We start from the raw sequence: 24,239 nt of genomic DNA, 5'->3' as shown, positions 1-24,239 counted from the left end.
TCAGAGTGGAGCAGGCTGGTCCATAGCCCTCATCTACAGTGGAGAGGGAGTAGCAAAGCACAAGATAAGGACACTTTTTGGTATTGACCCTTAGCTCCCCATTCTCAGTTTACCCCCTTTGTACTCTGCTTGCTGGGAGCTACAAACCTCCACCCCATAGGGGCCAAATTTTCATTTCAAGCACCAGGGTAAAAATGGAGCAGGGATTTTATGGGGCGTAGGGGAGGGGAGTTCTGGGAGGAGGCAGGTTTCAGGGAACTAATAGACCAGTAAGTCTCCTTTTTGAGGTCTTTCCAGCCCTGATGGGAAACTTTCAGGTCTTGCTGGAGACCTAGGATGAGCAAGTCTGGGAGTACAGTTCAAAAAGCTGTGGGGCCATCACCTCCAATCACTCCTGTAGAATGGGCACCTATGTTCCCACACCCACAGCATCCATGTGTAGCAAAGAAAAGAACTTGACCCCTCCACCCCAAATATTTGCCTCATTGATCCTGGGGAAATACCTATTTTAATGACCCGTTTTAATTTATCACCTGCAGTTTTATAGTATTAAGTGGCAAAGTACAAACTCTCTTATTCTGAATGCCTAAGACTGAGGGAGGGCCAGATCCCTGGGTATTTAGGATAATGCCTTTTTTTCTTAATACAGCAGGAGTGCAGGGTCACTCCAGACCAGCTCCCTGAGGCCTGTCGGCAAAGTGCCCATTACGGGCCTGCCCTGTCATTGTGTACCTGGTCGAGGAACCTGCTTCCCTCCGTAGACCAGGGTGGCCCCCTCCTTTACCCCCATTTGGCAGTATGCTATCAGCTTATTTAAGTGGGCTTGATGATTCTGAGGTCCATGGTCAGTGGTCCGGTCCAAGGGATCCCCAATCTTGATCTTCTTCACCTCTTCTACCTGTCAAAGGCCATTGACATGCATAAAACACTTGACAGTGCCTTCAGTATCCAAACTGCTCTGGGAAGGGCAGTGCTCCCCGTGTGCTCCTTGTATGCGCCCAGTATGCTGAGTATTCCCAGGACAGGTAAACCCCTTGTAAGCTACAAGCACTTGGTGGGCCATTTGGGCCTTGGTTAGTCCCTTGTCGCTTGGTCAGTCAATTGTCCCTCAATTAACATGTCCCTCCATGTTAAATTCATTCCAGAAACAGTCTGTTCCTGCCAGGCAGACAGCAGGCAGACAGTACTCATTAATCAGCCTCATTCTTCCTTCTTCCTAAGGAAGGAGGAAGTAGAGGGCAGAAGAAGAAAGCCCTGCCCCTACCCCCACCCCACCCCCTTCCCACCTCCCTGGGGAGGTCTGGTCTGTGGAGCAGTGCTCTCCTAGGCTGTTTTAAAAGCAGAATGGGAAAATTGTTATAGTTAGGTCTGGCAGCAGTGGCCGAGTTACTGAATGGGGACCTGGTTACCCATGTTGCCATGCCAGCCTCACCTCTGTCCTGCTCTCAATGGCCAACACACTGATTTGCTTATATTTTTGGCTGTTTGAGCTTCAGTTTTGTCCAATCATAGTAATAATACTAATGTGTAGTATTTTTTAAGCACTTACTAGGGGCTAAGTGCTGGGTAAATACAATACGATCAGATCAGAAATGGACCCTACCCCTCACGGTCTAAAGGAGAGGGAGGGCAGGCATTTCATCCCCATTTTGCTGATGAAGAAACTAAGGCACAGTGAAGTTAAATGACTTGCCCAAGGTCACCCAACGAGCAATGGTAGAGCCGGGAATAGAACCAGCGTGGCTCACTGGAAAGAGCACGGGCTTTGGAGTCAGAGGTCATGGGTTCAAACCCCGGCTCTGCCACTTGTCAGCTGTGTGACTTTGGGCAAGTCACTTAACTTCTCGGTGCCTCAGTTATCTCATCTGTAAAATGGGGATTAAGACTGTGAGCCCCACGTGGGACAACCTGATTCCCCTGTGTCTACCCCAGTGCTTAGAACAGTGCTCGGCACATAGTAAGCGCTTAACAAATACCAACATTATTATTATTATTAACCCAGATCTCCTGACTGGGCCTGTATTATGTTCACGAGGCCATGCAGCACCTGCTCTGCTACTCTTCCTTTTCTATGTTTCCTTAAAGTAATTCAGCCACAGAGTAGGTGTTGCCTTTATAATAAAATACCTCTTGCAAACTTGAGAAAAAAGACCAGAAAGTCCATCAGCACTTCTGGAAGTCCAGCTGTTTGCCTTGTGTTTCAGAGTTGATCTAGGTCTGGCTGTGGGCTAGGCAATGGACAAACAGTCCAGGCTCAGCCTGGGTTTGGGCAGGGACCTGGTCAGGGTGGCCTGACTCCTTCCTGTATGAGACTGCTTTGGACCTGCCATGAGCACTTCAGAAATGTAGAAATTGCACCTGCACAGTGATTTCATCACACAGTAGTTCACCCATGGAGCAGCCTACAATTGCCAATTGTACCAACACACCTCTGAAGGACTAATGAGCACATGTGCAGTTACCCACTGTGAAGTATACACAAGTCCTGAATTCATTACCCACACCTACACCTTCAGGAAATTAATCTGGGATTGGCTAGGCTTGGCCAATAAAAAGGTGGGGGTTAGGCCAGTTCTAGGAACTTTACTTGTTGATTTGGGCTTGGGTCAGATTGGGATTGGGCCGGGCTGAGCCAAGTGTACCATTTTGATCTAACCAGGGCCTGGCTAAGCCTGCTGAGCCTTGTGTGGGCAGATACTATAGGTAGGATGTTAAAGCTAGACCACTGCTTTTGGCATACAGGTTTGGCACTCACCACTTTGTGCACAAACTGATCGTGGATGGATTCTTCCAGGAAAAGCCGGCCAGCTGCGATGCAGTTTTCACCTTTGTTAAAGAAAACTGAGCTCATCCCCTTCAGAAAAAGCAAAAATATTAGGGCAGTTTGACAAATGTGAGGGAATTCCACTGGGGCTTTGTTTTACATATTGATGGGATTTTGGTGCTTGACCACAAGCTTGATCTTTGCAGAAACATGCAACACCCCTCCTACACCCTAGATGGGAGAGCAACTTTAAACCTCAGACTCCTTCCTTGAGAAGCCTGGGCAGCCCTAGGGAACTGCTTGGCCAGTACTTGAATAACTCTCCTGCAGAGTGCCACAAAACTAATACTGGAGCCTGAGGAAGAACAGGTGACAGTGATAGCAAAAATAAAGAAGAAAGTTGGTAAAGAAGATACTAATCACCTTCCTCTCCCAGCTTTTAGGACTGTGGCAAATTCCATTTTCCCCCTTAGGCCCAGAATCGGTATGGACTGGACAGGTACCTGATGAAAGGCTACCTCAAGTGTTGGGTGAGGATGAAGACTTTGTTCACTGTATTCAAGAAGAAAGAAAGCAGGGAGGGTGGACTCTTCCCTATTATGTCAGCTGGGGCAGAGCGAAATGGGAACCAGGGGAGCCTTGTAGGTGGGACTCAGCTTGGCCTATTCTAAATCCCAAGGCATAGGCCACAGAGGTACCCCAGAGGGAACCAGCATACTCCCACAGAGGCCTGACTACCATTTGCACAGCCTTGTTCAGGTCGCAGTCTCGAAAGATGATGAGTGGAGATTTTCCTCCCAGCTCCAGGGAAACTTTTTTCACATTTTTCAGGGCACAGCTGAAAAGGGTAGAGATAATGATGAAATTAGCAAGACCATATTTTGTTGCAGGTTGGGAATTGCAATCTCATGAGCCAATTTGAAATGAACCACCTTTGGCTGGTGGTGAAGGTGGAAAAAGGGCAGAGTTAAGAAATTAAGTTGAAGGGTAGGGGCAAACTATGTTTGAAATATTAATTGGATCTGAAGAAAGATACCCAAAGTTATTTTTCATCCTTGCCACTTTGAACACATGGGTATGTGGCTACTCATCTAGTTTTATTCTGACAGTCCAGTTTTCAGCTGGCCTGTCCTCAGTCCAGCATGGATATGGCATGGGACACCTTTATGTCTTGTATTTTTAGTTTTAGCTTCCTGCCTGCCACCAGCTCAGCTCCTGCCACTGAGATTTGCAGTTCAGAATCAGCCGTTGGGTACACAGGGAGGGAAATGCATGAGACAGAGAGAGACAGATTGTGTGTGTGTGTGTGTGTGTGTGTGTGTGTGTGTGTGTGTTGGGCAGGGGCGGTCAGAATTCCCCATAGAGAAATCCTCCTGGTTTGGGTTGCCTCAGATGGACTTCTGCAAGATTTTCTGTATGACATTATCATATTAAGTTGAGGGCCCAGCATAATAAACATACTATTATGTGTATCTTACTATTTGATATGCATAGGGCCATCAGTAGCCAGCCTATGTGTAAACTCTCCCCTTCCCACCCTGAAATGAGTTGCCATCATCCTCTTCCTCCTCCTCATCACCATCACTATAGACTGAGTACCTTACTGTATACTAGGTGCTTGGGAACATACATTAAAAGTAGAAGATATGGACCCTGTCCTCAATGAGCTTACAAACTTCTAATGGCCTACTGTCATTGCCCTTCTTAGGTATATATAGAGAGTGCCAGCAGAATGGCACTCTCCCTGTTGGCAGCTTCCCTGCTGACTGAAATTTCAGGGTTGGGGGAGGAGGGAGCAATCTGTTCATGCCAGGAGCATTGGGATGACTGATCACAATTTATGTGGCCCAAGTAAGGCCACTAAGGGCACCCACAAGCCCTGAGACCACTCAGAAGAGATGGCTTGGGTCCAGGGAAACTACACCTTCCCTTACCCTCCTAGGGGAGCCTGTATTGGTCTGGGCTTCTCCCTTCAGGTCTAGAGAAGCCCTAGGAAGACTATTCTGTTCTGGGTCAGTCCCTCCAAGCCTAGAGTACCCTCCTGGGAAGGAGCCTATTCTGGCCTGAGACTCTCCTTCCAGATCTAGAGAACTTCTAAGGGGCTGGGGCAATTGGACACAATGATTTCTCCCAATCTTAAAATCTACTTACCTCTTCATGATGTGCTTACCAACCTCAGTGGATCCTGTGAACCCAATTTTTCTCACATCTGGGTGATCAGAGAGCCTCTGCCCCACTAGGGAACCTGAGACAAGGAGACAGAAGCACTAAGGAGCAAACTCAGGACAAACATTTCTAAAACAGCAGCATGGCAGTATGCTAAAGTAGCTTTCTGATTTGTGTCTAATTCCGAATTGTGTATTCTTTCACAGTGGTTAGGGCTCTGTACACAATAAGTGCTTAATAAATATAATGATGCAGTAATAACTGGAAGTCTCCCTGGGCCTAACCCAACATCCTGTTGTCAGTCCTTGAGCATTCTGGGGACACTATAGGTTTTAAGGGTTCACTGGCTGGGAAATTCTCTAGTCTTACTGGCATCTGTTTAAATACATTTGTCATTTGTCATTGAGAGGGAATTGGTAATATAGAGTCTGATTGTTCCTGCAAATAACAGGTACTGGAGCTGGAAGTGGACTGCCATGAATCCTTGGAGAAACCTCCTGGATGGACCCCTCTGTGAGCTTATCAACAGGAGTTAAGAATAGTGCATTGCTCTAGACTCAGCTCTGAAAGGAAAGGTCTAGTTGTATAAACCAGATGAGAGCATAGCAGGATATGCTGCTGATGGGGCTCTCAAAACTATTTTGTTTCAGGGCCACAGATCACATCTGGTTTCCCAGAGGAACCCTCAGTGATTGTTACAGTGGATGTGAGTGCTTCACTCAACAACAGTGTACAAGCCAGATGAGGACACAGCAGAGTCTCCTGCTGAGATGATGTACAGAGATATCCTGTTTCAAGATCACAATCTACATCCATCCCATGTTTCAACCATCCACCTCATAAAAAATGATGTTGGCTGCAGCCCAGGGCACCAGGTTTAGGGAGAAATCCCATAAAGCCTAGCACCTACTCTGCATTGTGTGTGTAGAAGAAGAGGAGAAGGAGGGAGAGGGAGAGGAAGAAGTGGAGGGAAAGAAGAATCCTCTTTTTCACAGCAGTACTCAGAGCCTAAAAGAACCTCCTGCCCCCCCATCCCATCCCCACACACATGTCTACTAAAGGAATCCTCTCCACAGAAGGGACCCATCAGGCAAAAATATTTTTCTTGGCCCTGTTTTCATCCCTCACCATCTTAACAGACTGCATGCACCATGGCTTTGGCTTTCAAATGGAAAAGAACAGTGCAGAGTTGGGCATTTAGAGAGCTGATGCCCCATGCTTTTCAATGAATCAATATATGTTACTGAGTATTTACTCTATGCGTAGCCCAGTACTTAGCCACTTGGGAGAGTGCAATAGAGTTACTAGTCACACTCCCTTCCCTCAGGAGTTTACAGTCTAGTGGAGACAGATGCTAAAATAAATGATAGGTAGGAGAAGCAACAGAGTTTACAGATATGTACATAAGGGCTACAAGGGGAGGGAGGAAGGGATCGAGTACCCAAGTGCTTAGGTGGCAAAGAAGTGGCTGGAGTGGAAGTGAGGTGGGGAAGGAATAGGATGGGGAGATGAGAGATTAATCAGGGAAGGCCTCTTGAAGATGTGATTTCAAAGGGTTCTGAAAATGGGGAGAGCAGTGGTTTGTTGGATGTGAAGGGGGAGGGAGTTCCAAGCAGAAGGGAAGGGTGTGAGCAAGTGGTCAATAGTAAGAGAGACATAGTGAGTAGGTTGGTGTTAGATGAATGAAGTGTGCAGGCTGGGGTCAATCAATCACTTGTATTCATTGAACACTTACTGTGTACAGAGCACTGTATTAAGTGCTTGGGAGAGTACAATATAACGGAGTTGGTAAACATGTTCCCTACTGACAAGGAGTTTACATTCTAGAGGAGGAGACAGACATTAATATAAATAAATTAATTGTAGTGGGAAAAGAAGGAGGATAAGTAGTAGGGAAAGAGCTGATTGAGCTACTTTGTCTGTTGGAAGGGCAACAGCTCCTTCGTAAAATTCGGTGTTTGTTAGATTTAGACATTTTTAGTTTGTTTAGCAATGACAAAGGCTTAATTCTATATATATTTCTGCCTCCTCCATCCACATTTCCACTGCTTTAAGGTAGTCTAGAAAAGTCCAAATCATGTCAGAGCCCTAATACAATCTCAAACTTGCCAGATATTCTTGAAATGGGCACAATTCCAAAAGCCCCCATTCATATTTACCTGCCCCAGGAAGGATATTGATCACTCCCTTTGGAAAACCGGCTTTCACTGTTAACTCGGCAAACTTCAAGGCAGTGAGAGGAGTCACCTAGTGGCAAAAGCAAAAATTGCAAAGAGGAGACAAAGTGTCAGGTTCTGCCTATTCCAAGCCATTAGGGTAAAGTAAAGCACGCACGCCCCCCCCTCCACCTCCCGCCCCCCCCACCCCCAGGGAATGCTGGAGCCCAGGATGTAACTGTCCCTTAATGGTCAATGTCATTTAAACTAATCCTGGCCAGATGTGAGGCCACTGAGGTCCCAACATTAATTTCAGTTATTATCCCTGGTTGTATCCTGAAAAGGGACAGTTCCTGGTAGCCACAGGTGCCCTCTACCATTTAGGATAAGGTCAGTAGTCTCCACACCTCCTTTGGGGGCAATAGGGACTAAGGGACCCGTCTATTTCTAAAATACAGTACAATAGTCTGAGTGAGGGCCTGGCATTTCTATTAGTGATCACCTTCCATGGTTTGTGTATCTTTGAGAACTGGAGGTCCGAGATGGGGCCTTCCTGGCATCAGATCTGACATTTAGTAAGTGAACTACTACTTGGAAAAAGGGAGTTTTAAGTGCTGCAAAACAACCAGCCCGATCTGCAGTCCGTCTGTGCCCCATACAATAGCTCTATTTCATAATGCACTGAAGTGTTTGTTACTAGCATAGGAAATCCAAAAGATGTTTAACCAATATATGTGGAAGCAGTCATGGAGAAAATTATTTATTTTATTTTTCTGCACCTGGATCTTCAAATTTGTTTCAACTCTGTTAAGGGACTCTGAATATTTCTGCTTTGGGAAGAGTGAGTGGTGAGTGATCATTGAGTGGTGCTCAAACAAAACAAAAGCCAAACCCACTGTTCTGAGACACTCACCTGAGCTGGCTTTAGAACTACTGTGTTTCCAGCAGCCAGACAGGCTGCTGTTTTCCAGGATAGCATCATCAGGGGATAATTCCAGGGGATAACAATGCCACAGACTCTAGAGAACAATAAAATCAGTGCTTCAGTGAGTTTCTGTCCTAATGAGGAAATGACTTCTACTACATGTGACATAGGTCAGAAATTCAAAAACTGCACAAACTCTACCAGAAAGAGGTTTAGTCCTACAGCCGATCTTACTGAACAGGGGTGGTGGCAATAGTTCAAAGAAGTAAGTGAATTGCATGTATCAGACCAGGGGTGACCAAAACTCAGGAATTGGAGAACCATAAACAAAAAACATGACTGTGAGGCATAGATGCAAAAAATCCCTTTAATTGGAATAGGGAAGAGGCATTCTGGTAAGGGGCTGGGAGTGAGCAGAGTGCTGCACCCCTTTCCGACCATAGCCCAAGTGGGTGGAGACACCAGAATTGCTGCTGAAAGAGCTAAAAGTGTGCAGCAGCACACGGCTGCTCAGCACTGTAGCAAAATAATAAAAACAAAGCAGATATTTGTTATCTGAGTTTTTCAATGTAAATTGCATGGAAAGTGAAGAAGAGTCTCAAGGGGCTCATGAGCCACTTTGGCCCTCCCTGTATTAGATTGGAAGCTACTTGAAGGCTCAGGCTGGATATGAACAATTTGCATTGTTCAGTGCCCAGCACAGTTTCAAGCTCAGCTAGGCATTAATGATTCTGGTTTTCCCTGCCTACCCTTCTTCCCTCTGTGCCCCCCACCCCTCCTTCCTGCAACTCAAACTTCTTAGTGGATCAGGGGACTTTCCTTCCTCCCCAGCACCCCCTGTTCTGGAGCTGGGCTGCTTGGAATCAAGAGCTGGTAAAAGCCCTGACCTTAGGGAAGAGCTCCAGTGGTTTTCTTTACTCCTGATCATGCAATTCCTAACCACTTCCTCAAATGTGTGTGTAGTCCGCATGCCTCAGCATCATTATCAACAGCAGTTTTTGAGTGGCTTAATATGTGGTCTCTGCCCTCAAAAAAATGCTCTTTGCCTTCAAAGAACATTCAATCTAATGGGGGAAGCAAGGAGAAACAAACTGTGGAATACTCAAGAGGCAAAAGAATGAGTAAATGATAAACACAAGCACCAAATAAATGAATCGCAAGTAAATAAATCTATTCAAGTTTTCTAAGGTGGCTGATGGGATGGCCTGTCTAAGAAGCTAGGGGATTAATAAGGGAATCCTCCCAGAAGAGGTAACTTTTTAAGGGTGCTTTGAAGGTAGGAGGAGTAAGACAAAGCTCAAGATGGAGTGAGGTTCATGCAGGGGGCAAGGTGGGAGAAGAAATGAGAAATAGAAGAGTTATGAACAAAGTAGTGTTAGAAGATTTGATTGAGGAGTCTGAAGAGGGTGACCTGGGGTTTACTGGGGAAAGAGAGTGAGTTAATAAGAAGGAGACAGCTGGTGAAGAATCCTGAATCCAGTGGTTAAGAGTTTTGGTTTTATGCCAGAAGAAATGGAGAACCATTGGAGGTTTTTGAGGAGGGGAACGATGGGCTCTGGTTGTCTTCTTAAGATTGGAGAAGGAAGAGACTTGAGGTGTTTATTGAAGTGGAGGAGCTGTGTGATTGCTCTCCAGGCCAGAGTTTCATGACATTTCTGCTGAGAACCACAAATAGGCCTCCATGTTGCCTGGGGACACAAAGCCAATTTGTAAGAGGCACACTGATGCCATCACAAAATTTTATATTGTCTCTGTTTGCAGTCTTGCAGTACACAAGCCATGTGAACTTCACCAACTATCATATGGACAATACTCACTTGACTCTTCACAGGATGGTGACATTTTTACTAATTGCCCTCTGACTCTTGATTTTCCTGTCTTCAATCATTATTCGCACCTTTCCCCTTGCTTGGGATGCCCTCTCGATTCAGTGTCACCTAATCGTTTCCCTCCCCTCCATCAAAGCCCCTTTACACAAGTCACCTCCTCCAGGAGGCATTCTCTAATCAAATCCTTCACCTTAGCAATCATGGTGTCCACACAGCTACCTCAGTATTCCTATGCACTGTTTATTTGTTACTGTTTTATTTACCTACCATCTGTGGTTACTATTCATGTCTACTGTCATACTCTTTAATGATTGTTCATTTTTTTAATGTTATTTGTTAAACACTTACTATGTGCTAGGCCCTGTTCTAAGCACTGGGTTAATAATAATTATGGTATTTGTTAAGCACTTACTAGGTTCCAGGCACTGTACTAAGCGCTGGCTTAGACACAAGATAATCAGGTTGGACAAAGTCCATGTTCCACATGGGGCTCACAGTCTTAATCCCCAAGTTACAGATGAGGTAACTGAGGCACAGAGAAGTTAAGTGACTTGCCCAAGGTCACACAGCAGACAAGTGGTAGAGCAGGGATTGGAACCCAGGTCCTTCATTTGTCAGTTTAGTGTCTGTTTTTCTTCCCCATTAGATTGTAAGCCACTGAAGGTCAGGGATTGTGCCTTTACTTCTTTCGTATGTTCCCCTAGCATTTAGTATAGTGCTTTAAACCCAGAACACTCAATCAGTGCTGCTGCTGATGTTACACAGAGCCCCACAGAGGGACTGAGGGGGATGGATGCATTGAAAATTCTTCTATGACCACATCTGAAATTCTCTGCAGAAAAGTGCTTGCATCAGTACCAAGAACCTCACCCAATTGGTTCTTTCTTAGTCAACGTCAGGTTGTGGTTTGGCCGGGCTTGATTAATTGGGATGGTGGAGCCCTAGAAAGGAAGGGAAAATTAAATTCACTAGAAGAGAACATTCTTCAGAGTAAACTTCTCTTCCAAACCTGCCCTGCTCCTCAGTGGACATCACTATCAGGGGAGGACAAGACTCTGAGTTATGTCTCAGTCTTCAACCATATTTGCTCAGGCAGATAGAGATCCCCACAGAAGGACCAACTTCAGACATTAGTACTGATTAATAGTTACCCAATTCTCCCAGCTCTTGGTAGGAAATGGGCCCATAGAGTCAGTCAGTCATCAGTCTATAATGAAGACTCTCTATGGGTACACCACTGAATTGGGAGCTATAAGAAGTGTAAGAGGAATGAAAACAACCTTCCCTCTAAGATAGAAACACAAATACACAAAAATACACACAAAATAGGACAAAGTATAAGACAAATGACAACCAAATTCAGAGAACACATAGGAACATATAGGAATGACCGAGACATAGAAGTATTTTGTACAGGAATTTTTTTCCCATACACATATATTTAAGGACAAGTTTCTAGTGGTTGAGTGGATTGTGCTCTAGCCAGTAGTTGTATCAGAGCTGAAGCAAGAGTTGGGGGGCAGCTCCCACACAAAGTTGGGAGCATGGCTCTCCCCATAGGGATAAATGTGGGCAAAGGTAGCAGGACAGAGGGGTCTTTCCCTCTGCTGGGCAAATGTGGGATCCCAGACTGGAGAGAGAATTGAGTGACTTCCTGTCTAGTCCTAAATAAGGGAATAATGGGTAGGGACCATAGACCCAATATCTCTATCTGTCCCACTAGGATTAGCACTTTTGCTTACCTGCCTCAGTGATCTTTTCTACCAACTCTGTTATATTGCACTTTCCCAACTGCTTAATACAGTATTCTGCACACAATCAGCACTAAATAAATACAGTTATTTGATTGATTAAGTATGCTTAAAGCAATTGTAGGGTTTTAAAGCTCAGAAACAGTGCTTTATCAGGGAAGGGAAAGACAACCAAGAGAAAACCAGCCCAGTTGGGCCCAGATTGCTCTGTTCTAGAGTTTACAGTTCCTAGAATATTTGGAGGTTTAGGAAATTTATTTTTTTCCTCAAGATAGGAAGAGTCTAAGGGAGCCGGAGGATGAGACACAAACAGACTGGTCCTGGGTTACCGTTAGGTTAGGGTCAGAACTAAACTGTCCCAGTGTTCCCCAAGGACAGTCTGCTACCTTCCATAGTGCCCCCAGAGATTCAGAAACCCGGGAGATTTGTTCATTTCTGGGGCCTTTCTGGAGTTTGATTAATGTTTGGTGGGATCAGGGACCCAATATGGGGCCCCTCTGAGCATTTCCTCTCTAGACTGTAAGCTTATTGTTAGCAGGGAATGTGTCTACCAACTCTGTTTTATTGTACTCTCGCTTAGTACAGCGCTCTGCACATAGTAAGTACTCAATAAATACAATTGATGACACTTGGCCACACCCTCGATCTCATCATCTCTCAACGCTGCACTATCTCCACCTTCACCAACTCTGAAATTCCTCTCTCAGACCATAAACTTCTCACCTGCCTCCTCTCTCACACTACCTCCCCCTGAAAATCTGTATTATTCCCCCACAGAGACCTCCACTCTCTTGACCCCATCGGTCTCTCCCAAAACATCTCATCCACCTTGCCTCCTTATCCTCTCTTCCCACTCTCGATGATCAGGTTACCGCTCTCAACTCCACCCTCTCTGCTCATCTCAACTCACTAGCCCCCCCCACCCCGCTTCCCTCCGCCACTCTCGCTCCACTAACCCCCAGCCCTGGATCTCTGCCTCTGTCTGCCTCCTTCGCTCTTATGCTCGAGCTGCTGAGCGCTGCTGGTGCAAGCCCCAAGCCCCAAGCCAACCTTATTCACTTCAAATTTATCCTTTCCTGCCTTAACTCTGTCCTCTCCTCTGCCAGGCAAAACTACTTTTCTTCCCTCATTGACGCCCATGCCAGTCACCCCCGCCAATTGTTCCGGACTTTTAACTCTCTCCTCAGACCCCTTGTTCCTCCCCCTCCCCCATCTCTCACTCCCAACGATCTGGCCACCTACTTAATCATGAAATCATCAGGTCTGAGCTCCCCAAAGTCACCCCTCCCCCTTCTGCCTCATCCCCCCAACCCTCTCCACTACTTTCCCATCCTTCCCTGCAGTATCCTCAGAGGAGATCTCCTCCCTCCTCGCAAGTGCCACCCCCTCCACCTGTGCTTCAGACCCCATTCCCGCTCACCTTATAAAAACCATCGCCCCTTCCCTCCTCCCCTCGTTAACTTCTATCTTTAACCGCTCACTCTCCAATGGCTTTTTCCCCTCTGCCTTCAAACATGCCCATGTCCCCCCCATCCTAAAAAAACCCTCTCTCGACCCCACTTCCCCTTCCAGTTATCGCCCTATCTCCCTACTACCCTTCCTTTCCCAGCTCCTAGAACGAGTCATCTACACTCACTGCCTAGAATTCCTTAACTCCAATTCTCTCCGGACCCCCTCCAATCTGGCTTCCGTCCCCTCCACTCTACCGAGACTGCTCTCTCAGAGGTCACCCATGACCTCCTTCTTGCCAAATACAGTGGCTCCTACTTTATCCTAATCCTCCTCGACCTCTCAGCTGCCTTTGAACCTATAGACCATCCCCTTCTCCTCCACACCTTATCTCACCTTGGCTTCATGGACTCCATCCTCTCCTGGTTCTCCTCTTATCTTTCTGGCCGTTCATTCTCGGTCTTCTTCGCAGGCTCCTCCTCCCTCTCCCATCCACTAACTGTAGGGGTTCCTCAAGGGTCAGTGTTTGGCCCTCTTCTGTTCTCCATCTACACTCACTCCTTTGGTGAACTCATTCGCTCCCACGGCTTCAACTATCATCTCTATGCAGATGACACCCAAATCTACGTCTCCTCCCCTGTTCTCTTCTCCTCCCTTCACACTCGTATCTCCTCCTGCCTCCAGGATGTTTCCACCTGGATGTCTGCCCGCCATGTAAAACTCAACATGTCTAAAACTGAGCTCCTTATCTTCCCTTCCAAGCCCTGTCCTCTTCCTGACTTCCCTGTCACTGTGGATGGTATGACCATCCTTTCTGTCTCTCAATCCCGCAACCTTGGTGTCATCCTTGACTCAGCTCTCTCATTCACCCCACACATCCAATCCGTTACCAACTCCTGCTGGTCTCACCTTTACAATATCGCCAAGATCCACTCTTTCCTCTCCATCCAGCTATTGTGCTGGTATAAGGTCTCATAATATCCCGACTGGATTATTGTGTCAGCCTTCTCTCTGATCTCCCTTCCTCCTGTCTCTTCCCACTCGAGTCTATTCTTCATTCCGCTGCCCGGATCATTTTCCTACAGAAACGCTCTGGGCATGTCACTCCCCTCCTTAAAAACCTCCAGTGGTTGCCTATCAACCTCCGCACGAAACAAAAACTCCTCACTCTTGGCTTCAAAGCTCTCTATCACCTTGCCCCCTCCTACCTCACCTCCCTTCTCTCTTTCTACTGTCCACCCCATACACTCCACTCTTCTGCTGCTCACCTCCTCACTGTCCCCCATTCACGCCTATCCCGCTGTTGACCCCGGCCCATGTCCTACCGCTGTCCTGGAATGCCCTCCCTCCTCATGTCCACCAAACTAACTCTCTTCCCCTCTTCAAAGCCCTACTGTGAGCTCACCTCCTCCAAGAGGCCTTCCCAGACTGAGCCCCCCTTTTCCCTTTGCTCCCCCTCCACCCTCTGCTCCTTCCCCTTCCCCCTTCCCCTCCCCTCAGCTGAGCCCTCTTTCCCTCTGCTCCCCCTTCCCTTCTCTCCCCACCCTCTGCTCCTCCCCCTCCCCCCTTCCTCTGCCCTCAGCACTGTCCTCATTTGTATATATTATTTATTACCCTATTTATTTTGTTAATGAGGTGTACATCCCCTTGATTCTATTTACCTTGATAATATTGTCTTGTTTTTGTTTTGTTCTGTTTTGCTCTGCTGTCTATCTCCCCCAATTAGACTGTGAGCCCGTCACTGGGCAAGGATTGTCTCTATCTGTTGCCAAATTGTACATTCCAAGCACTTAGTACAGTGCTCTGCACATAGTAAGCGCTCAATAAATACTATTGAATGAATGAATAAATGATACCGTTGATGATGATCCTGCTAATAATGATGATGGTATTGATGACGATGATGATAATAACAATACTTGTAACATTTGTTAAACGCATTCTCTGCAGCAAGCACTGTACTAAGCTCTGGAGTAGATACAATATAATCAGGTCATACCCGATCCTGTCCCATATGGAGCTCAGAGTGTAAAAGGGAGGGAGAACAGGTATTGATTCCCTGTTTTAAAGATTAGTAAATTGAGGCCTGGAGAAGTTAAATGTCTTGCTTAATGTCACACAGCAAGCAAGTAGCAGAGTTGGGATCATTTTTTTTTGATGGTACTTGTTAAGCCCTTACTATGTGCTAGACACTATACTAAGCACTGGGGTAGAATCAAGCTAATCAGTTTGGACACAGTCCACGTCTCACATGGGGCTCACAGTCTTAATCCACATTTTACAGATAACTGAGGCACAGAGAAATTAACTAACTTGCCCAAGGTCACACAGTAGACAAGTTCCCGGATTAGGACCCAAGAACCCCAGTGCCCAGGTCCATGCTCTTACCACTTGGACATGCTGCTTCTCTTGAACCTAAGGGGTTCCCAGAAGCAAGCCCTAGTGGAGGTAAGTCTGAATCCTTTGGGCCTACTGCAGGGTAATGACCCCACTGATGAAGCTCCAAGTTAGATTGGTCCCAGTTGAAACCAGAGGATTTGGCCAGAATGGGCTTGGCATCAAGGATGGAACCAGCAGAATGGTTGGACATGGCATTCTGTGCTAGCCTGGTTCAAGTCCTGGGTCCAGTCTGATGTAGCTTCAGAGAGATCTGTCTCACCTGGATTTTGTCACACCAGCCAGCAAAATAGCGAAAAGTTTGGATGGACATTCCCACATGAGTCTTCAATGCCAGGGTGTACACTGCTCCAGAATCAACAGATTCGATGGTGGCCAGCTCTTCCTGGTGCTTCTCCATGAGGTCAGCCAACCTGGATTGACAGAGGGTAAGGAAAAAACCTGGCAACTTCTGTCTAGGAAGGTACCACTTCAGACTGGTCAGACAAAGGGCTGGGGCAGCTGAAGTCCCACCTCCTAGTAAATTTGCTTCCATGATAGTTCAGAAATGAATAACTGTAGGAAGAGAGGTAAATATTCCCTGTAGAGACTTCAGTTTTTGCCACCCTCCTAGATGGGCAAGGTTGATGCCAAGGGCCCAGTACACGATTATAGTGTTTAAACTGGGTTATTCCAGTAATCCACACAGAGGCTTGCACCACAAATCCCTGATTTAGCCCATTCATACTGAATGATTCCTAGTCACTAGCTGATAATTACATGGACTCCAGGCCAACCAGAAGGCATCCACAATAGGGCTTGCTTCCAGATCCCTGAGGTTTCAGTCTAACACCATGGTGAATGTTGAAATGAAGGAGCTAACAAGGAGTAAGAATAGGGTGGTTAAGTATGGGTAGCACCAATGCAATCTTTGTGGGTACAGTTGAAATTCTGTAACTTAAAACTGTTCAGGCTTGTGTCAGTGGGATGCCTGCTCTTTACCCCTGCTTATCCTTTAAGAATTGGAGTGACCTTTGGTGGACCCATCAAGGATAAATGGAATTATCAATCAATCAATCAATGGTATTTTTTGAGCACTTACTATGTGCAGAGTGCTTGGGAGAGTACAGTACAATCGAGTTGGTAGACACAATCCCTGCCCACAAGAACCTGGAGATTACAGACTAAAGGGAGTTGGTAGGCTGACACATGTAGAGACAGGTTGCCTTCTTGCCCATGGCTACTGTGTATCTATATCTCTATATATGTAGATATATCTAGATGTATATATAGAGAGATATAGATATCTTTACTGATAATTCATCCAGTCACTAGCATTTCCTGGGAGAGGGAAAGTCTGTTGCTTACTTGTATAGGAGTTTCCCACGATCCCTGGCATTGATTTTCCCCCACACTCCATTCTCAAAGGCTTCTTTAGCTGCAGCTACAGCATGGTCAACATCAGTGAGCTGGGCCAGTGACACCTTGCAGATGGCCTAAAGCAAGCAAAGACACAGAAATCTCATCGAAGGTCAGAGGACCCAGTTCCTTCTCACTGCCCTCTGGAATGTAAGCTCATTTTAGGCAAGGAATGTGCCTACTAATTCTGTTGTACTTTCCCAGGTACTAGTACGGTGCTCTGCACATAGTAAGCTCTCAATAAATACCATTGAGTGTTTGATCATTTGATTGTCCTGGCTGGGCCGTGGCCCTCTTGGCCTAGACTTGGCTTTATGGATTTGGCATATTGATAGTCAGTTCTGTAGATGGGAAGTGGAACTAGTTTTAAACGTTACATCTGTCCAACTCACTGCCATCATTACTTAGACCCTGTGGGTCAGCATCAGCTCAGGGTTTTCTGATGTAACATTTAGCTTGTGTAAACAGGCTGAATGAATGTTTATGCTGATAAAGTTTTAGTGGAAAGTCCCATTCCAGCCAAAGCTGACACCTGGTGTTGAATGCTGGCAATGGGAAGGAAGAGTAGATATAATTCTGACATCTGACCAATATCCTGATGGACAGAGGGCTTCTCAGACTTTGCCACCACCCCACCAATGGCCTCTCACCTGGTCACTGGCCTAGCAGGTTGCCAGGACTCCTGGGCATGGGCATCAACTCTCAATCCTGAACACTCGTGAGCCAATCAAGAATTGTGCTCAAGAAAGTGACATTATATATGGACCTGTCTCCTCAAGTTTAATTGCCATTCTTAAAGTGCATGGGCCCAGTTTTGATCAAACTCACAAGATGCAAAATCCATTCTGCATTTGATTGAAAAAGGTTGGTAGCACCACAGCTGTTGAGCAGCAAATGGGTTCTGCTAAGATTCTTATCATGCTTTCCCCCAGATATCTGTTTCATACATTAAAGTGGCCATGATACACCCAATAACTCCAGTCTACTTTTTTCCAACTGGCCTGACAGCATTTAGGGAGTAAAATAAATCACACCAACATCCTATGCTACTTCCCAAGCCTAAATAGGTATAGGCACTAGCAACCAGAAAGGCTGTTAGCCACCTTAGAAGAGAGGTTCTCCCAGAACTTTTAGAAACCTGACAAAATGAGCAATTGCCCTTCATTCATTCATTCAGTAGTATTTATTGAGCACTTAATATGTGCAGAGCACACTTGGAGTGTACAATTTGGCAACAGAGACAATCCCTTCCCAATAATGGGCTCTCAGTCTAAACGGGGGAGACAGACAGCAAAGCAGAACAGAACAAAACAAAACAAGCAGTCTAGCGCAGACATCATCAAGATAAATAGGATCTTAGAGATATACACATCATTAACAAAATAAATAGGGTAATAAATAATATATACAAATATGCACAGTGCTGAGGGGAGGGGAAGTGGGAAGAGCAGAGGGCGGGAGAAGGGGGAATGGGGAGGGGAGGAGGAGCAGAGGGAAAGAGGGGCTCAGTCTGGGAAGGCCTCCTGGAGGAGATGAGCTCTCAGTAGGGCTTTGAAGAGGGGAAGAGAGTTAGTTTGGTGGATGTGAGGAGGGAGGGCACTCCAGGACAGCGATAGGACATGGGCCAGGGGTCGACGGCGGGACAGGTGCGAACGGGGGACCGTGAGGAGGTGAGCAGCAGAGGAGTGGAGTGTACAGGGTGGGCAGTAGAAAGAGAGAAGGGAGGTGAGGTAGGAGGGGGCAAGGTGATGGAAAGCTTTGAAGCCAAGAGTGAGGAGTTTTTGTTTCATGCGAAGGCTAATAGGCAAGCACTGGAGGTTTTTGAGGAGAGGAGTGACATGCCCAGAGCGTTTCTGTAGGAGGATGATCTGGGCAGTGGAATGAAGAATAGACTGGAGTGGGGAGAGACAGGAGGAAGGGAGATCAGAGAGGAGGCTGACACAATAATCCAGTCGGGATATTATGAGGGCTTGTACCAGCACCGTAGCAGTTTGAATGGAGAGGAAAGGGTGGATCTTGGAAATATTGTGAAGGTGCTCTTAAAAAACACAGATGGGTTCGACTGTGTGGGGAGGATAGGAGGGAAAAGAGAAAAAGAAAATGTTCCTTCAGAGGGAGCAAGCTGAACTGTTGAGCATCACAACTCACTGTTCCATCAGTTGGGTTGATCGTTTCATAGGTTTTATCTCCTTCGGCATCTACAAACTCTCCTTTAATGAAAAGCTGGTGGGGCATGTGGATGGTGAGATTATTTATGGTCCTCTCAACCTGGGAAGGAAAGTTATTCATTAATCCTTTCTTTTCCACCTCCTCAGGACAGAATGTTAGTATCTTTACAGGGCCTTCATCTTCCTGGTGAAGGACAGTCAAAACCTCCCTGGTGGGAGGAGTCAGAAAAAATTTCCAACCCTAATGCCTCTATTGAGAACACTGGAGGGCATATTGCCTACATTCATTCCCTTGTCCGGCGCCAAGGTTCCAAATTGTGTCCTTCCTTGGGAGTAAAACCAAGGCCAGGCAGTACCTGGGAAGCATCCAGATGGGTCTAGTTGCACAAAACATCACTCTAGGGTCAAGGCTGGGCCTCACAGTGCCAGGAATAATCAATCCTTCACCTTCTGCTGCCAACAGCCCTGACTCTCATTGGACCCACAGTGAGTCCAATACAAGCAGAGCTGCCGGGTAAGCCAGAGAGGGTTGCCCTTGGAAATGGAAGTGGTAGCAGGGAAGGGCACCCTGCCTAATATCTCCTCCTCCCATAACCCTGCCTCCCACAGCACTGCACCTGTGGTGGCAGCCTCAATCACCACACTTTTGGCAAGGCCCCAGTAGGAAAAGACAAAGAATTACTGCTATGCACTGGACTTAAAACCAGCTGGAATTTGATTTGTTTTTATCAGTCCAAGACTCCCAGCTGCATCCCTTCTTTATGTCCAGGGGTTTCCCAAGGAGGCAGAGGGTATCTGGCCTCCGGAAAATGAGGTGAAGGGCTTGGGTGGCCAAAGCAGTCCTTGGGAATCCCAGGGAACATTATTTCCAGTTGCCATTCTGGGTTAGGAGTCAGTGTCATTCCTGCTCCAGGCAGTCCCAACACTTACGTAGTCTATGCTCTGTTCCTTGTCTCCATCTTCCCCTCTCAGTTTTCTCACTAGCATCTGGATGAAGTCTCCAAAGGTAGTGGCCATGTACACATCTTCATTCTCTAACTCGAGGCCATTACATGTCAACTTCACTTCTTCCACCAGTCTGACAGGGGGAAATCAGAGGACAAAGGAGTTCAGTCAGTGACCATCACTGGGCCGATACAGACCTCAGCATCCTTAGGGACTGAGAGATCAGGCTTACGTTCGGCTGGCAAGCACCATCAGCAGCAGCAGACACTGATGAATGCTCACAGAGAATGTGATGCTGTATTTAGGCTCTCTGGGATCAACAAAGTAACCATTGGACACAGAACCTGTCTGCAAGGAAGCTTGTAGTCCAGTTAAGAGAATTATACAAGAACAGAGCTAACTAAATATAAACAAACTAAACAATCAATCAATTGTATTTATTGAGTGCTTATTCTGTGCAGGGCTCTTGGGAGAGTACAACACAACAATTAACAGATGCATTCCCTGCCCACAACAAGCTTACAGGCCAGAGGAACGGTGCAGAGGTAATGCAGAAGGCATGAATGTCAACTATATATTAAGGTATAATATAGGAGTGAGGGTTGGTTGTGAGCAATGTGAATGGTCAGCAAAACTGGGTTGATCAAGGGAGGCTACCTGGGAGAGTTGGGATTTGAGCTGCATTTAAAAGGCTTGGGGAGATGGCAATGTGGAATGCAAGAGAGGACAGGGGAGGCTGTTCCAGGCTTGGGGGGACCCTAAAGATAGTCTCAGAGGTGGGTGAGGGAGAACTGTGTAAAGGGATGACGAAGAGGGAGAGAATAGGGGCAGTGAATTGGAAGAGTCTGGAATCTAATGGACAGGGATTGGTTCAGTTAGCCAAAGCCTGAACATATTCTGTGAACAGCTAGTAGAGAGAAGGGCAGATGAGAGAGATGTTCTGGGTAAAGAATGGTAGGATTTGGCTGATATTTTGTAGCCTGGGGGAGGGAGGGGAAGGGGTGTGTGTGTGTGTGTGTGAGAGAGAGAGAGAGAAAGAGAGAGAGAGAGAGAGGGAGAGAGAGAAAGAGAGAGAAGCAGGTTCGTTTATTGAATGGGAAAGCTACTCAAAAAGCTAACAGAATATTGGTTGTTTTTCCACCTGCATTCTCACAGCTGAACAATAGATTCTGGGGCAGTCAGCCCCACATCCTCATTCCAAAGCCCATGGAGACTTCTTTGGAGTAAAAAAAAAGAAAACATGGAAGCAACTCACATCCAGGGAAGCAGTCTTGCCTAGTGGAAAGAGCCTGGGCCTGGGAGTCAGAGACCCTGGGTTCTAATCCCCACTCTGCCAATTGTCTTCTATGTGATCTTGGGCAAGCCATTTAACTTCTCTAAGCCTTAGTTCCCTTAGCTGCAAAATGGGGATTCAATTCATGTTCTTCCTACTTACTCTATGAGCCCCATGTGGGACCTAATTATGCTATATCTAACCCAGCACTTTAGTACAGTGTTTGGCATAGGGTAAGCACTTAACAAATACCAGAATTCTTACAGTTATTATTATCCCGGGCTCACCTCACAACATCCACAGAGGCAGCACCAGATTTGAAGAAGTCTGTGTCATCGTCAATCTCTGCTACATTTGGGAGAATCCTTTGCCAAGCATTCTAGAGCAAACATCACACAAAAACACTTTTCTTAAGGGGGGAAGCTGGGCAGCTGATACATGAGCTTTCAGTTCCCAAGGCAAGGCAAAGTCATTATTTTGACAGTGAAGAACAGGGAAGTGAAACTATTAATATCTGAGGCCAGTGCAACACTGAATCTAAACAAGCCACTAGCAACCAGCTGATCACATGTGTGAAAAGTGAGAGCTGCACAGTAAGTCCAATCAAGCCTTCTGGTTGTTGTACCAAGTTGCTGGGGTTATGGGAATGCCTCACCCTGCGTGGAATGATAAAGAGAAATGAGAAGCAAATTTTTCTCTTACCTGTATCTTCTGTGACATGGCCAATTCTTCCTCAGACAGCTCCAGAGTGGCACTTTCCAGAGATTTGAAGAAGTGGGATGCTGGGATCATTTTACCATCTTCAAACTGTATGCTTTTCACCATCAGCTGCAGAAAGTGGAATTCTTTGCTTATTTCTTTTTCAGATTTGCATTGTAGCTTTTCTTGGAAAAGCCCAGGGCTATGTATTTATGGTTATTCACCTGAATACTCAGGCAGTCAACTCACTAGTATAATGAATCCTCCTCCTTCAGTAAGTCAGGCCACACACTTTTAGGCAGGGAAACTGAATAGCATCTGGAAAGCGACAAAGCCTAGAGCACTAAGGAAAGGTTGTGCTCTGAATAGATAGACCAATCAGTAGCCTGTTATGGATCTTGTGAGTCCTGGGTGAAACTGAAACTGGTGCGCCCCTTCCGCCCCCCTCTTCCTTCTCCTTCCCTGACACCTTTTGTAGACAGGGACCTGAGAGAGGTGCTATGGTCCAGACTGATCCTAAACTTTATCCTTGCAAGTTGGACTTGCAACAGAACTCCTTATATTCCCACTCAAACCCTGTCCTCCCCATGATTTTCCCATCACTGCAAACAGCATCACCATCTTTCCTATCTCACAAGCCCATACCGTTGGCATTATTCTTGACTCCTCGCTCTCATTCAACACACATATTCAATCCTTCACTAAATCCTGTTGGCCCCACCTTCACAGCATTACTAAAATCCTCCCTTTCCTCTCCATCCAAACTGCTACCACATTAATATGGTCACGCAAGCTATCCTGCCTGGATTACTGTATCAGCTTCCTTGCTGACCTCCCAGCCTCCTGTCTCTCTCAACTGCCCCGATACTAGTCCATACTGCCCCGATTATTTCTCTACAAAAACATTCAGGACATGTTTCCTCACTCCTCAAAAAACTCTAGTGGTTTCCCATTTACCACCACATCAAACAAAAACTCCTCACCATTGGCTTTAAAGCACTAAATCACCTTGCCCCCTCCTACCTCACTACCTCAGTCTGCACACTTCACTTCTCTAATGCTAACTTTCTCACTGTGCCTTGATCTCATCTATCTCGCAGTCAACCCCTTGCCCACATGCTGCCTCGGGCCTGGAATGCCCTTTCTCCTCAAATCCAACAGAAAATCACTCTCCCCCCACTTCAAGGCCTTATTGAAGGCATATCTCCTCCAAGAGGCCTTCCCTGACTAAGCCCCTCTTTCCTCTTCCCCCACTCCCTTCTGCATTGCCCTGGCTTGCTCCCTTTTTTCATCCCCCCTCCCAGTCTCACAGACTGGCCTATAGATTGTATATATCTATAATTTATTTATTTATATATTTATATAAATGTCTGTCTCCACCCCTCTAGACTGCAGCTCGTTTTGAGCAGGGAATGTGTCTGTTTATTGTTGTACTCTCCCAATTGCTTAGTACAGTGCTCTGCACACAGTAAGCACTCAATAAATTTGATTTGAAAGAATAAATGAATGAATGATTGGTGGTATCTACATACCAGGATGTGCGAGTGGGGGGGAAAAACAGGGTTTGCCAAAGCAAGAGAGGTTAAACCTATTCAGACAAATAACCTTGCCAAAACCAGCAGGACAGATGATGAAAATGGATAATTCAGAAAAAAGAAAGAGAGGACGGTACCATTTGGCTGTCATTTCCGAAGAGCACAAGACCAGTTTTGGTGACAACACCTGGCCTACTGGCTCCTTGGATTTCCAGGGTGATTCCTTGTGGCTGAGTGCCATTACTGAGAAGAGTCGAGCCAAAGAATGTCAGCTTCTGCGGGGAGGAAATGGAAACCAAGAAATGATGATGCATTACTTTCTGATGGAGTGGAGGCAATTTCCTTCTGAATGGCCAGGAATTTCCAAATACAGGAAATTGACCCTGTCAAAAGTTGAAGTTCAATCATTGAAAAATTATTTTTGAACAAACTGGATCCTTCAAGATTTGGGTGAGTCTAGGGCTAGGGCTTTGGATAAAGCTTAGGGCTTGGGCAGTTGTTTTGAGCATTCATGATACCTTTTAATATCTTAACATTTGATTGTTGGATGCATCAGTCTTTAACTGTTTGATGTTCAAATGCCCTCACAAATTTGTCAAAGTATAGTTATGAAAGAGAAATAAATATAGATGATATAGACATGGCAAATTTTTCATTTTCAGGCCAATGAAACTATGCACATTGTTGGAATCACAGACTTATTATATGTTAAACTGGTTTTGCAGATGATTTAAATTTCTCATTTGCACCCAATCTTTCTACATAGAGGTTTTCCAATGCACAG

At 46.1% G+C, this 24,239-nt stretch overlaps 1 protein-coding gene across 3 annotated transcripts in view; it reads right to left on the bottom strand.

Annotated features, from left to right (window-relative positions):
* Positions 1 to 24,239, bottom strand: part of ALDH1L1 (aldehyde dehydrogenase 1 family member L1) — a 75,475-nt gene that overhangs the window by 8,584 nt on the left and 42,652 nt on the right. For all 3 annotated transcript variants that reach the window (XM_029051772.2, XM_029051774.2, XM_029051775.2), the window contains 14 exons: positions 23,593 to 23,730; positions 21,924 to 22,049; positions 21,509 to 21,600; positions 19,934 to 20,081; positions 18,984 to 19,103; positions 16,785 to 16,912; positions 15,700 to 15,850; positions 10,711 to 10,781; positions 8,000 to 8,105; positions 7,090 to 7,177; positions 4,916 to 5,009; positions 3,503 to 3,602; positions 2,756 to 2,854; positions 733 to 898 (listed from right to left, as the gene is read on the bottom strand). In XM_029051772.2, the coding sequence (XP_028907605.1) occupies positions 733 to 898; positions 2,756 to 2,854; positions 3,503 to 3,602; positions 4,916 to 5,009; positions 7,090 to 7,177; positions 8,000 to 8,105; positions 10,711 to 10,781; positions 15,700 to 15,850; positions 16,785 to 16,912; positions 18,984 to 19,103; positions 19,934 to 20,081; positions 21,509 to 21,600; positions 21,924 to 22,049; positions 23,593 to 23,730 (1,627 nt within the window). The remainder of the gene's footprint in view (positions 1 to 732; positions 899 to 2,755; positions 2,855 to 3,502; positions 3,603 to 4,915; positions 5,010 to 7,089; positions 7,178 to 7,999; positions 8,106 to 10,710; positions 10,782 to 15,699; positions 15,851 to 16,784; positions 16,913 to 18,983; positions 19,104 to 19,933; positions 20,082 to 21,508; positions 21,601 to 21,923; positions 22,050 to 23,592; positions 23,731 to 24,239) is intronic.

This window comes from Ornithorhynchus anatinus, chromosome X1, assembly GCF_004115215.2.
Source record: "Ornithorhynchus anatinus isolate Pmale09 chromosome X1, mOrnAna1.pri.v4, whole genome shotgun sequence".
NCBI lineage: Eukaryota > Metazoa > Chordata > Mammalia > Monotremata > Ornithorhynchidae > Ornithorhynchus > Ornithorhynchus anatinus.
This window is presented reverse-complemented; position numbering and strand designations above follow the sequence as displayed.